General features: G+C 44.2%; 5 protein-coding genes across 5 annotated transcripts; 4 read left to right on the top strand and 1 right to left on the bottom strand.

Annotated features, from left to right (window-relative positions):
- Positions 1–6: 6 nt before the first annotated feature.
- On the top strand, positions 7–1044 carry LOC132797019 (GTP-binding nuclear protein Ran). The gene is made up of 2 exons (XM_060808439.1): positions 7–96; positions 149–1044. The coding sequence occupies exon 2, from the start codon at positions 332–334 to the stop codon at positions 980–982; it is 651 nt and encodes a 216-aa protein (XP_060664422.1). The 5' UTR covers positions 7–96; positions 149–331; the 3' UTR covers positions 983–1044.
- A 357-nt stretch (positions 1045–1401) lies between these two features.
- On the top strand, positions 1402–3235 carry LOC132797007 (PAT complex subunit CCDC47). The gene is made up of 3 exons (XM_060808413.1): positions 1402–2370; positions 2433–2780; positions 2850–3235. Exons 1-3 carry the CDS (start codon positions 1516–1518, stop codon positions 3087–3089), a joined length of 1443 nt encoding a protein of 480 aa, XP_060664396.1. The 5' UTR covers positions 1402–1515; the 3' UTR covers positions 3090–3235.
- Positions 3236–3463: 228 nt separating this feature from the next.
- Positions 3464–5905, bottom strand: LOC132796999 (kinesin-1 heavy chain). Its single transcript, XM_060808402.1, has 2 exons — positions 4431–5905; positions 3464–4375 (listed from the first exon to the last, which is right to left on the bottom strand). Exons 1-2 carry the CDS (start codon positions 5597–5599, stop codon positions 3514–3516), a joined length of 2031 nt encoding a protein of 676 aa, XP_060664385.1. The 5' UTR covers positions 5600–5905; the 3' UTR covers positions 3464–3513.
- A 608-nt stretch (positions 5906–6513) lies between these two features.
- Positions 6514–8920, top strand: LOC132798246 (desmoplakin-B). The gene is made up of 2 exons (XM_060810031.1): positions 6514–6528; positions 6593–8920. The coding sequence occupies exon 2, from the start codon at positions 6625–6627 to the stop codon at positions 8626–8628; it is 2004 nt and encodes a 667-aa protein (XP_060666014.1). The 5' UTR covers positions 6514–6528; positions 6593–6624; the 3' UTR covers positions 8629–8920.
- A 1037-nt stretch (positions 8921–9957) lies between these two features.
- On the top strand, positions 9958–13117 carry LOC132787121 (toll-like receptor 3). The gene is made up of 3 exons (XM_060794019.1): positions 9958–9978; positions 10423–12327; positions 13029–13117. The coding sequence occupies exons 1-2, from the start codon at positions 9958–9960 to the stop codon at positions 12298–12300; spliced, it is 1899 nt and encodes a 632-aa protein (XP_060650002.1). The 3' UTR covers positions 12301–12327; positions 13029–13117.
- Positions 13118–13200: the final 83 nt, after the last annotated feature.

The following is a 13200-nucleotide window of genomic DNA, read 5'->3' on the forward strand; positions in this document are numbered from 1 at the left end:
TCATTGTTATCGATACTGGCAAGTACATTATATTTCGATGCCTTCATTTGATGACCTTTCAAACAAACGCACGATCTAAGGAAGCTAGTGTTTTTTGTAAGCATTGTTGAATAAAATATTTTTAAATCTAAAAGTGTTTTTTTTTCAGTATATGTGCTGTTGAGCGAGCGGAACATTTAGTTAATTGGTGTGCAGTTCTTCAATTGTTTGTAACGAAAAGCAAAGCCCCATCATCGAAACGAAGAAAGTGCAAGCCCTGAAAGTGCAAAAAGCGCGCAACTTGCTCTATAGTACAGTGTTCAACTAGAAGACAGCAACAATCACAACAAAGATGGCCCAGGAAGGACAGGATATGCCCACATTCAAGTGCGTGCTCGTTGGCGATGGAGGCACTGGCAAAACTACATTTGTGAAACGCCACATGACTGGTGAATTCGAGAAGAAATATGTTGCCACATTGGGTGTGGAGGTGCATCCATTGATCTTTCACACCAATCGCGGCGCAATTCGTTTCAACGTTTGGGATACGGCCGGACAGGAGAAGTTTGGCGGACTACGCGATGGCTATTACATTCAGGGACAGTGTGCTGTCATCATGTTCGATGTAACTTCGCGTGTCACGTACAAGAATGTGCCTAACTGGCACAGAGATTTGGTGCGTGTATGTGAGAATATCCCCATTGTTCTCTGTGGCAACAAAGTGGACATTAAGGATCGAAAAGTCAAGGCCAAAAGCATTGTGTTCCACCGAAAGAAAAACTTGCAGTACTACGACATCTCTGCTAAATCGAACTACAATTTCGAGAAACCATTCCTTTGGCTGGCCCGTAAGCTGGTGGGCGATCCCAATCTCGAGTTTGTGGCAATGCCAGCGCTCCTGCCACCAGAGGTCAAAATGGATAAGGACTGGCAGATTCAAATCGAACGCGATTTGCAAGAAGCGCAGGCAACCGCCTTGCCAGATGAGGACGAAGACCTCTAAGCATTAGTTAATAACAAAGTAAACAGCAAGAAAAAGAAAAATAAAACGAACTGAAACAAATATCTGCGAAATCAACAAATTGCGAAATAGCAACTTGTTTACTTCTTGGCAGCGGCGGTAAAAAGTTGGCTGACAGCATGTATATCGATTATATTTATTCATCCTTATCGATGCTTGGAAGCTCTTTAAATTTATAAGCAACCGACACGATAAAAAAAATTGTTGCATTATATAGACTGCGTTGAAATAAAAATAAAATGAATCGCAAATTAATAATTTATACTCAATAAAATCGCAAAAACGACCAACTAAATTTGTTTGCAACTTTTCTGTAGCAGTTGTGCAACCGTTTCTCAACTGTTTTGCACTTTACGTTCCGATTGCTGCTTTTCTTAAAATATCGCTTTGTTAATCGATAATTTGCAGTCCAATTAACCTAATTTTTTTCTTATTAGGTGAAAAGTTTTAGATTTAGGTTAATATTAGCTGAATTATATTATTTTTTTTTGAGTATTAATTGAAACAAACAAATCATGAGGCCAGTGTTTGCCTTTCTGTTACTGGGCCTCCTGTGTGCCTGTCAACTAAACCACGCAAACGTTAACCCGGAGTCCGAAGATGATATTGACAATGATTTTGCCGAGTTCGACGATGACTTTGTGGAAGCCAGCTACGACAACTCGGCCACAGCCGAAAATGCCGACTCATCAAAGGGGGTACCAGGTGGCTCGGTTAGCAAGGAAAATGTGGACGCACCTATTAAGCGCACAGTCAATAACAATGACGACGACGATGACGATGGTCTTGTGGAGAACGACGATGAATTCGAGCATTTCCAAGATGAGGAAGAGTTTGAGGGTTACGATGCAGGCGACACCCTGGAACCACCCATTGATCAGAAGACAGAACCCAAGCTAAAGATTCCCAACATACCATTACATTTCCGCACTCACTGGGATTCCTATTGGATGGAAATGATTATGGTTGCCGGTCTCTTGGCGTACTTTGCCAACTTCTTTGCGGGCAAGGCAAAGAATGCCCGTCTCGCGCAGCTCTGGTTCAGCACACACAAAGCGCTGTTGGATGAGAATTTTGCATTGGTCGGTGACGACGGCAAGGTGGAAAATGAGAATCCCGGCCTAATCAAAGAGAGCGAAAGTCTATACACGCTTTGGTGCTCTGGTCGCACTTGCTGTGAGGGCATGTTGGTGGAGCTGAAGATGATCAAGCGTCAGGACTTGGTGTCTCTAGTTGCGGGTTTGATGCGTCCACAATTGGATCAGGCTCACATCAAAATCGAATTGTCACGTGGACTAATGGATGCATTCGTATTTGCAGTGGGCAGCAAGAAAACGATCACCAAGGTATTCAAGGAATACACAGATTTGGTAAGTCCCTCCAACACTATTCATAATTTCTCCTAATATTTTGACTTCGTCTCTTTTGACAGACTAAGTTCTGTAGTTTAGTTGCCAAGCCTGAGGAGCGCTACAATGTGCCCAGCGGCTTTGGAGTGCTCTCCGAAATACCGGAGGCCACATCCGCCATACTCGAGTCACGTGTTATTACCGCACTTAACAAATACCAAAGCTATATCGATTACCTGCACATCTCGGATCAGTTCAGCGGCCAAGTACAACAGGAGGAGGGCAGCACGCTGAAGCAACCGGAGACAAAGGCTGTGCTGTTAGCCGGCTTCAATTTACCCAAACATGCCCAAATGGAGACCATTAAGCCCTTGTTATTGTTGATCTTTTATCTAATGGAACGTTTGAAGACTTACCGCATGTCCAAGGAGGTAAAACACTTTATTATCTTTATCTCTCCCTCCATTATCTAATACACATCTTATCTGTTTTGTTTCTAGGGCAAAGCTAAGGCAGATAAGAATCGCTTGCGTGTGGAGGAGGAGTTCCTTAAGAGTACCCACGCTGCACGCGCCGAGGCAGCGGCTCAGCGACGCGAAGACAAGCGCAAGCAGGAGAAGGAACGCGTGCTCGCTGAGGATGATCCGGAGAAGCAACGTCGCTGGGAGCTGAAGGAACAGAAGCGACAAGCTAAAAAGAATGCACCCAAAATGAAACGTTTGGCCGTAAAATCTTTGTAGTTTTTGTCACAACTCCTGTGCCATTTGTTCGCGCTCATCCTTAGTACCATGTATTCTGTAGTTGGTTATTCCTTAAATGCCACACTCGTTAAAGCAATAAAGTATTTGTATCCTAATGAGCGCCAAAAAAAAATTTAAAAAACTGATTTTATTACTTTAAGGCCATCAAATTATAGAGAACTGCATAATTCTCTTTTTTTTAATTTTAAATTATTATATTAATCCAAAAGGCCAATTAAAAATCGATTCGTCTGGCAATAGATTGAATGAATGATTAAACCATTTCGCAATACTGGAGTTTGAGTAGCTATAATTGTCATATTTTAAATTGTTTCTATCTTTGGCTAAGCGCCTGGGCTATTTAGTTTTGGGAGTGGGTTTGGGATTGATTTTATTTGATTAACAACAGATTAAGGGACTTCTTCTAACACTTGACAGGGAAACAATTCTCATTGGACACATAGGCAATATGGTTGCGAAGCGTTTTGATCTGCTTCTGCGCCGCATCGAAGCTGTACGAGAGCGTGTTGAGCTGGCCCTGCATCTCACGAATGACAGCCTCGCGATCATTGACCGATAACGAGGCTGTGGCACGACATTGAGCCAGCTCCTTTTCGAGGCGATTGATGTGCTCCTGTTGCTGAGCCTTTATCATCTCAGCACGCTCCTTGGTGCCAGCAATAATCTTGGCTGACTCTGTGCGCAGCGTGTCCAGGTCATCCTGTGTCGTCTTCAGCTGCTCACAGAAGAGATCACGTTGACGCAATAGCTCCTCGATTTCGGTACGCGCTTGAGATAGATCCAGCTGGCATTGAGCCAGCTGTGGACTCAGATCGGCCACAGGATTCTCCATCTGTATTTTGCAGGATTTCAACTCTTTGCAGACAACAACTAGTTTGCTCTGCAAATCATCCTTCTCCTTGCATACTTGTGCCAACTTCAGCTGTTCGTTCTCTAGCAGCTTGGGGAAATGCAACAACTCATTGAGCTTTTCCTGGAATTTGGAGCGTATCTCCTTGACCTCAGTGTTAATCTGCTGTTCGATGCGTTTGTTGTTCATGTTGAGCTTTTCCAGCGAGACGCACTGTTCCTCGACCTTCTGCTGCGCCAACATATACTTGTTGCGATAGTCCTCCAGCTGCTGTGACTGCTCCTTCATGATGCACTTGAATTCCAGCTGCTCCTCCTTAAGTTCATTGACGCGAGCGCGAAGCAAATTGAGCTCGGCAGCATCCGCATCGGAGGCGCCCTTCATTGGCCCGCAGCTGCCAGCGAAGCCCTTCATACTGCAGGACAGAAATTCTATTTATGAAAATAATTATTTTTTTTGCTACCACTTACCGTTGCTCCAGCTCCTTCATCTGGCAATCCTTGCGCTGATATTGCGTCAGCAAACGCGTATAGTTTTCCTTCATCTTCTCGTACTTGTCCGCCTTGGTGTTCCGCTTGCCACCACCAATGACCAGAGGATCGGGATCCTCTGGACAAGGATGTCTTCCAGAGTCAGCACCACCACCACCACCACAATCGTCATCATCATCGTCGCCAGCGCCACAAACTTGCGCCGACTCTCGACGACTGACCTCATGGAGCAGCTTCTTCACAGAGGTCTGCATGTTCACAATGCGCTTCTTGAGCTTGTCTAGTGAATCGCTCTTGCCACACGGACCACTGGGCGGCCCACAGGGCGGTGGAGGTGGGCAGCTGGGTTCAGGCGGACACGGGCGCGATCGCTTCGAGGAGCGTGTTGGCTGCGGCGGTGGCACACCACAGCTGCTGCTGCTAGTCTCATCGCAGGGCGACTTGTTGCATGGTCCCGGACTGCAGACTTGCTTGGGCTTCGATGATTTGGATGCCATAATGGCGCAGGCAATTTCCTGCATCATTTTCATGTCCTCGGGACAGGCGCCCTTCATCTTTTGCATGGCCTTGCTGAGCGCCTTTATCAAGCGATCCTCTTGCCCCTCCACCTGGCCGCAGCTAGAACCGCCACCAGCTTCCTCGCTGCAATCGTCGGCCGTGGCACCACTACCGCCCAAGCCACCACCCGTCAAGGGCGCTCCGCAGGGACCCACGCAATAGGGCGAAATGTTGTCGTCGTCCACGGTGGTGGTCATCGTTAGCTCACGATAATGACGATGGGACCCGAAGTTCTGCAGCTGCACTGCCCGATTCATCATCGTGTGCAACTTGATGTTCTCCTGCTCCATGCAGATGCGCAGTCGCTTGATTTCACGCAGTTCATTGCGTGTCTTACAGGGTTTACCACACATGTCCATCACCTGCGCCTTGATGTCCTGTATGATCTTGTTCTGGCAATCGATCTCCTTGATCAGCGCCAAGTACTCCATGTACATACGCTTCTGCTCGGGATCATCGGACGATTCGCCGAGACGGGAGAATAGATCCTCATCTTGTCCTTCCTCTAGGCCGCCCTCATCCATGCCGCCTGTGGCAATGTCCTCCTCCTCATAGTCTTGCTCCTCAGCGCCACCTTCTGCATCTCCCATCTTGCTGCTTAGTTGTTAATCTCACGGAGTTATTCTTAAAATATCTTTATAACGTATTCTACAGCAATTCCTTAACGTCTCTTATCTTTTTCGATTCTTATTAATTGACTTGATCGTTGAATGCTTGGTTTGATTTCTTTGAATGTTTCGGTTGTTTTTTGGATTTGTCTAAATCGTAACCCCAATCACTTGTAATTTTAAGCGCATAATATGGAAATTTTGCATAAATTCTGAAATGAATTACTATAAAATTTTAAGGTTGTTGTGTTGTTTTTTTAAACGACTAAAATGAACTGATATATTTCCGTTATACTTTTCTGTTGCTCCACACGCGACACACATATCGATCGCCTACTATGATTCCAATCATTTCCCAACCATCCCATTCCATTCCCCCCACCCAAAATTATTTGGAAACTATCCTGAGATTGCTTGCTTTAAGCTCTGTCGAACAAACTGTAATACATCTTTAGACTATGTTTGCTATTATTTTGAAATTCTATAAATTTGGATCTTATATAAATTGACAGATTGGGTTTCCTTATTAACTTAATCGGACCCTGTAGCTGGCATTAATCAAAATATATTTTATTATATGAACTCATGAATTTTTAACAATCTAAAATATTTTAAAAATATTTTTACCCATATTATTCAAACTATAGTTTGTTTAATAGTTAAGGTGTATAGTATTTCTTAACCAAACTTCTTTTGCTAAATTTGAAGAGCTACCATTGTAAATTGTAATTGAAATCAGCTTAATAAATAAGAAGCTCCAATGACCACTTCCTCCACATTTTCCTCTATTATTTAAATTCTTTTTTCTAACTCGCAAGTCCGGCCGTCTCTCACACTTTTAGCATCTATTCCCGATGGCTAAGTAGGCCTATAGAAAAAATTCGGATAAAACACTTTCGAATTGTTCCAAGGTAGAAGTAATTATTTTTGGTAAACGCATATGAAAGTATCCTTTTAAAAATTTTCTGTTAGCAGTAAGTAAGAAAGCAAAAGCAAAATTCTTGTAAATGATAATTCCGGCCATTAACGAATCAAATCCCACCAAATTGACGACGACGACGACCAACGATCCGTCTCTGGAGACGGGTCATGCCCAAAACGACTCAATGGCCAGGCATCAGGACATCAATGCTGACAATCCGAGTGCCGTAACTGTGAAGCCCATGGTCAAGAAGCAGAGCTACAACAATCTACAGCAATGTCAGGCGGCAGTTCTCAACACAATCAATAGCAAGGCAGGAGCACCGGCAGCCAGCAATGAAACTACATCAGGCGACGACTACGATGAGGAAGAGTTGACACTCAGCGAGGGTGAACCGTTTGGCTCCCAAGAGGACGAGGATGACATGGGCAGCCGCATCAATAAGCATGGCGACGAAATCGGCTCGAAACTAAAGCTCGAGCTCAGCAAGTACAAGCAGGAGCTGCATGAGTACAACGAAACCACCAAGGATCTGGAGAAGAAGTACATGAAGATCAACCTTGAGCTGACCGAAATGCAGCAGAAACATCACAAATTCGTGCATCTGCATGACTCAAATGCCGAGCTGGAGCTGCGATCGGATGGCATTGAGGGGGTGGAAGAGCATGCTCCACTGAGCTATGTCACCTCTAACACCAGCATGACCAGCTCGGATTTGCGGCACAAGAACGCCAAGATGTTCGGCATCAACAGCAACAGCAGTAGCTTTATGACAGTATTGGAGGCGCCCAGCAGCGCAGCGCTACTGCTCGAGACATCCGGCAAGAAGCGGCCAAAGTCGTCTAAGCTGCGTCGCAATCTCGCTGCCCAGGTGGACGCGGACTATAGGCCACATATTGTGGGTGCGCTGACCAAGCGGCAGACGCGACAGGGACGTGGCGGCATTAGAACGGCGCAGGACTTGCTGGAGGAACAGGAGAACGAGCCATCCATCAAGGAGATGTATTGCGTGCTCAAGGATGTGATCAATACGAGCAAGGAGCATGGCAAATACAGCACCTATGATCGCAATCGGGAGCGGCATCGCGAGAGGGGACGAGAAAGAGACCGAGATCAAGAGAGCGGAGGAGGAGATTACACACAATTGTATACGACCATCAAGGATCTGAAGAGCGAGCAGCAGCAATATCGCAACATCATCAGGCAGCAGCAGGAACGCATTTCGGATTATCACACACGATGCGTCAAGGCGCAGGACATTATGAAGACGCAGAAGCATGAGATCGACAAGCTGCAGGTGAACAACAAACAGCTCGAGTCGAGCATCTATCTGGACATTGACACGCTGCGCTCCAAGATCGACAGCAAACTGAAGAGCGTGGCGAAGTTGCCGCACATGATGCGCGAAGAGCACTCCAAATACGAGAAGGTGATGCGTGAGAATTGCCTGATGGCCGAGAAACTACACGAACTGCAAAAGGAGGCAAATTTGCTCAAGGCCAAGATCGATGAGCTGGGTAAGCGTAAGCTGATCACGGTGAATCGCCTGAAGGCCGCCGAACGTGATCTAAAGATTTTCAAGAACTACAACGCATCGCTGAAAACGGAGAAGCGTCGAATGGCCGATGAGCTGCAGACCATGAAGGAGCAATTAGATTCGCTGCAAGCGGCCAGTAAACGGCAGCTCACACGGCATCGTGAGCAGACGGAGAAACAGCGTCGGGAGCTGCAGAAACGCATCTATGACCTCGAACTAAAGCTCAGTCGCAGTCAGAACTCCACGTCTAGTTTGATTCAGGAACGCGACAGTCTAATTGCCGAGCTGCAGACACAGCTGCACACGTTGGTTCACAATTTCGAGGTGTCCCAGAAGCACATTCGGGTGCTGCGTCGTCATATCTATTCGATGACCTCGGGTGGCGGCGGCTCATCGGTGATGCCTTCGTCCAGTAGTCATCGTCGCAGCCCCAGCGAATCGAATATGGTGCGTGCCAATCAATTGATCAGCCAACATCAGGTTCACGGTCAACCCAGCGTTAGTGCCTCACGTCTCAGCAGTCCACGCATGCTGAAGACCAGATCTTCCTGAGATCTGAGATCTGTTCTATTCAGCGATTCAGGCAACTTGACAATACGGCCAAAAGGCTTCAGCATATATTGCATCATCTTGTTTATATCATTAGATGATGATTATTATATTTGCTTGATTGCCGCGGGGCCATATCATCAAGTTGCCTGGAAGTCATCTGAAGTGTTGACTGCGTGGCAAAACTGTTTCGACTTCAATATCTTTGATTGAATTGTAATTGTGTGTACATTTTTGCATTTTAGTCTATTATAAATTGTGTGAATATCAAATAAAGTTTATTCTTATTTTGAAATTATGAATTATTGAAATTATATGTAAACTTTTAATGTCGCAAAACTTAATGATAAACAAATATAAAAAAATGTATGTATGTATGTATCTACTAATAAACATTTTTCAATTTAAAATTAATCTATAATCTCTAAACTATAATATGAGAGATATATAATAAAGAATTTGAAGGTAACCACGTTTAATTATTCAATAGTTTTAATAGCGAATAGTTAGGACATCAAAAAAATGTAATATTCATTTCAATTTATTTTAGCACAGCAATATTTTATTTAAATGCTGCTTGACAAAGACTATTAAATCTTTAATATCCTCCTACTTTTAAATGAATGTTTATTACTTGGAATTAATTCCATCATGCCTTAGAAAAGTGCTAAATTCATTAAATGAGAACCGACGGATTCATAGAAACTGATTTATTTATTGAGAGAACTGAAAAATTCCACCACAGTTCGATTTTCTACAAAGGGAACTATTTCCGCAAAATACACAATCACTATAAAGAATGCTTAATTATTAAATATTTATATTTCAATAATAATAATTTTAGAAAATCTGTTGAATTTTGCAGAATAACTTCAAGTCGATTTAATCATTTATAATAATATTTAGCAAGTATAATAATAACCAGAGATCATCGCGAACTCGAGTGCCTTCCAAATATAGTACAAATACGAAATCATATTGTTTAATGATGATATTTATAATAAGCTGGCGCCCTACGTCAAGGCCTTGGCTATAAATAGTAGAACGCAAAAGACTTCTTAGGGTTCATTCGAAGATCACAAAACAAGTGAGTGCCAATGAGCTGACCAAACTTTGGAGTGCTCCGATGGTGAATATACTCATTTGGGATTTGTGTAAACAATTGAACACACAGCTGATGCCAAATATATGCATAAATATTAATATATATGTATATCACATATACAGTAAACATATTCCACACGGGCATCTGAGTGGGATTCGGGCGAAAAAGTGATGATGCTTAGAGGAAGAGTGTAGACGGACAGACGGAGTGGACAGTGGGGAGGAACAATGTTGACAGCTGTGCAAGAAGTGCGCAGTGTGGAGCACTTGGAATAGGAAGTGAGTGAATAAGAGAGAGAGAGTGGGTCCAAGAGATTCTCTCCCCATGGGCTAAATATAACAGAAGCACTGAGTATTGAAAATTCTAAAACTGAGAAAATCATGTTTTCAATATGAGGGGGGAGGCAATCAGCGGGGGGCTGCGGCGCTCGCCAAAAGGTGTGTGTTTTGCCTTTTAATTATTTTTTGCTCTCATCGGTCGCTTTTCAGCAATTTCCCTCAATGTGAGGGCCGCACACTCTCACACGCAGTTGATTTTTCGCACGCGACCCGAGCAAACGCTTTGCGGCGGTGTTTTTTTTATTTAATTTTGATTTTTCGGATTTGGATACGCTTCAATGAGCAAGTGGTATGCCAGCAAGCGGATGACGCACTGGCTCGCCATCGCTTTGACTCTTGCACTGCACGTGCTAGCGGTTGCTGCCGTTGAGGGGGGAGGAGACAGCGGCGGAGACGGAGGCGGAGACGAAAGAGGAGGCTTGCCTCATACGTGCCACACTCTATGTGACGCCACGCGAACTGCGTCAGCCGCAGGACTTCGGACTACCTCTGGACATCAACTGCAACAACGTTAGCAGCAATCTGACATCGAGCTTTGATCTCTCATCGCAACGCGTGGCTGGCAAGCTGCATGTGCTGCTCAATGGCAGCCAGACGCCGCCACTGAACGTCTCCAGCTATGGCCTGGAGTATCTCGACAACTGTCGCCAGCTGCAGAGTCTGGAGATTGAGCATTTCGTTGGCGATGCCAGTCTGCAATTGAGCTGTGCTGGACAACAACTAAAAAACTTGAGTGCACTCTCCTTGATCCACAACGAGCTGGGAACACTGAGCGCAAACACTTTTGAGTTATTGCCACAGCTGGAGCAGCTGCGCATCGAGCAGAATTCCTTGCGGCTGGTTGAGCCCTTCACAAGCTGTGAGCAGCTGCTTAAATTGAGTATACGACAGGAGCGCCAGCTGGCATTGCGTCAAAGCGACGTCCTAGAGCAGCTGCCACGTCTGCAGCACTTGGAGTTGATACAACTTAAACTTATAACCGCAGAGCTGCTTGAGACGCTGCCAGGAGAACTGCGGGAGCTGCATGTGCAACAGACTCCAATTGAACCGCCGCAACTAAGCATTAACAATGGCAGCGCACAGCTGATCAACTTGACTTTGGTGCAGTGTCAATTGAAGGCATTTAAACTGCAGCTGGAACCGGAGGAGTCGCAGTTATTGCACCTCAATCTCAGCGGCAATGTGTTGAGACAACTGGAGTTGGCCAGTGCGTCACTCATCAGCCTCGATCTCAGTGCCAACCAGTTGACCATCCTGAACAGCGGCTGGTTCGCTCAGTTGCCACGTCTGCAGACGTTGCAAGTGCGATCGAATCGTATGCACAGCATTTCGCTGCAACAGCTGCTACAGCTGTCGCCGCATAGCCTGCTCCATTTGGACTTGAGCTCCAATCTGCTGCTGCGGCTTCTGGACACGCAGCATGCGCGTTGGGATCAGACGCGACAGCTGCGCATGCGCATCGACGACAATCCCTGGAGCTGTCAATGGCTTTTGAGCTTCTCGCATGCGCGTCCCGAGCTGTTTCGCCTCTTCACCTATGCCAAATACATTTCCCAGATCAATGTGAATGGCTTGAGTTGTCGGCCGCAGCTGGAGGAGGAATCGATTGAGTCGAATGCAGACATTGCTGCAAATCACACCAAACAGTTGGATGAGCAGGCGCAGCGTCATGCTCATCTAAATGTCTCCAGTCACACGGTGCTCTATGGCAATCCCATTCAGCAGTCGCATAGCCAACGCTCCGAGGCTCTGATCATTGTCTTCATGCTGCCGCTGGGCATTGCGCTGCTCTTCCTGCTGCTCTATATGTATCTGCATTGCGAACGTCTCTTCCACTGGTCGTATTACTCCAATGGCATGGGCTGCTTTGGTGGCAACAAATCAACGCGCGGTCAGCGCTTTGTGGATCACATTGATATCGTGCGCTATCCAGTGGCCAATGGCAGCACTTGCGCCGAACTGGAAACGCAGCCCGATGGCTATGAGACGCCTCTCAGCAATGCTGCTTCGATTTGCAATTGTGGTGGCCACAGACAATCGACCTGCTCGAGAACCCATCACGTCACCTATGAAACAATGCCCACCGAGCTGCCCTATCAGCTGTATGCCGAGATCAAAGAGCAGGTCGATGCATCAGAAGTGCCGGACCAGAAGCTAGCTGACACGCCGGGATCAACTGCGCCCATCTATGACCACTTGTCGTACGAGGAGGAGAAGCCGTTGGAGGTTTAAGCGGCGACGTTAAAGTAACAATAATAGGTAAGAGTGGGAATTAAATTAAATAACCTCCTAATTAAATATTTGTTATTACAGTTTTTTTATTTTTGCCATAAACACTAAACTCTATTTTTTTAATGGTTTTTGTTTTATTACTTACACATATTTATTGCATCTATTGGAAGTTTTCGCTATTTAAAAACGGTAGGTAGACTTTTTTCTGTTCATTAAACATTGATAAAAAAAAATTCCAAAGCATATACAAATAGCAAAATTTATGATACGAATTGAATTTAATTTTGTTGTTTTTAGATATCAAAAAATATAACTTTTCCTAACCATTATTATTTTATTATTTTTAATTTTCAAAGTTTTTTTTTTTAAATTGTTTTAGTAATTCTCTTGTAAAGCTCATATAAATATAAAGTTTAATAAAATTGTGATATATTTCCCAGCGATATTATAAAATCAAATTAAATGATTGTTCGTAAGCCAATTTTGTTGAAGATCTACGCATTTTTTTGTATACAATTTGAATTTTGGAGTAATTTATGTTAGAATTATTAGAGTAAATTGCTAAATGTTCTTTGAAAATAAATCAGCAGCTAAAGAAATAAAAATTAAGAACAGAATAGCTTCATCAAGTTATACAAAATTTACAATTGCCTCTACTCACATTAAAATTTCTAGTAATTCTTAAACTAAGCAAACATTCCTATCTATATAATTTCATTGTCTTTCAGGTTAACTCTAAAGAAGCATGGTAACTGCAAATCCTAATTATATTGTGTATAATTTCATTAGGCATCTCTACTCTGCTTGGCAAGAATTATTCAGTTTGTACATCTTGTTGTTCGGTGTGTAATTTATTTCTAAGTTTTAAATCTAATTATAAATCAATTTTTGTATCTTCAT

This window comes from Drosophila nasuta, chromosome 2L (assembly GCF_023558535.2).
Source record: "Drosophila nasuta strain 15112-1781.00 chromosome 2L, ASM2355853v1, whole genome shotgun sequence".
Lineage (NCBI taxonomy): Eukaryota > Metazoa > Arthropoda > Insecta > Diptera > Drosophilidae > Drosophila > Drosophila nasuta.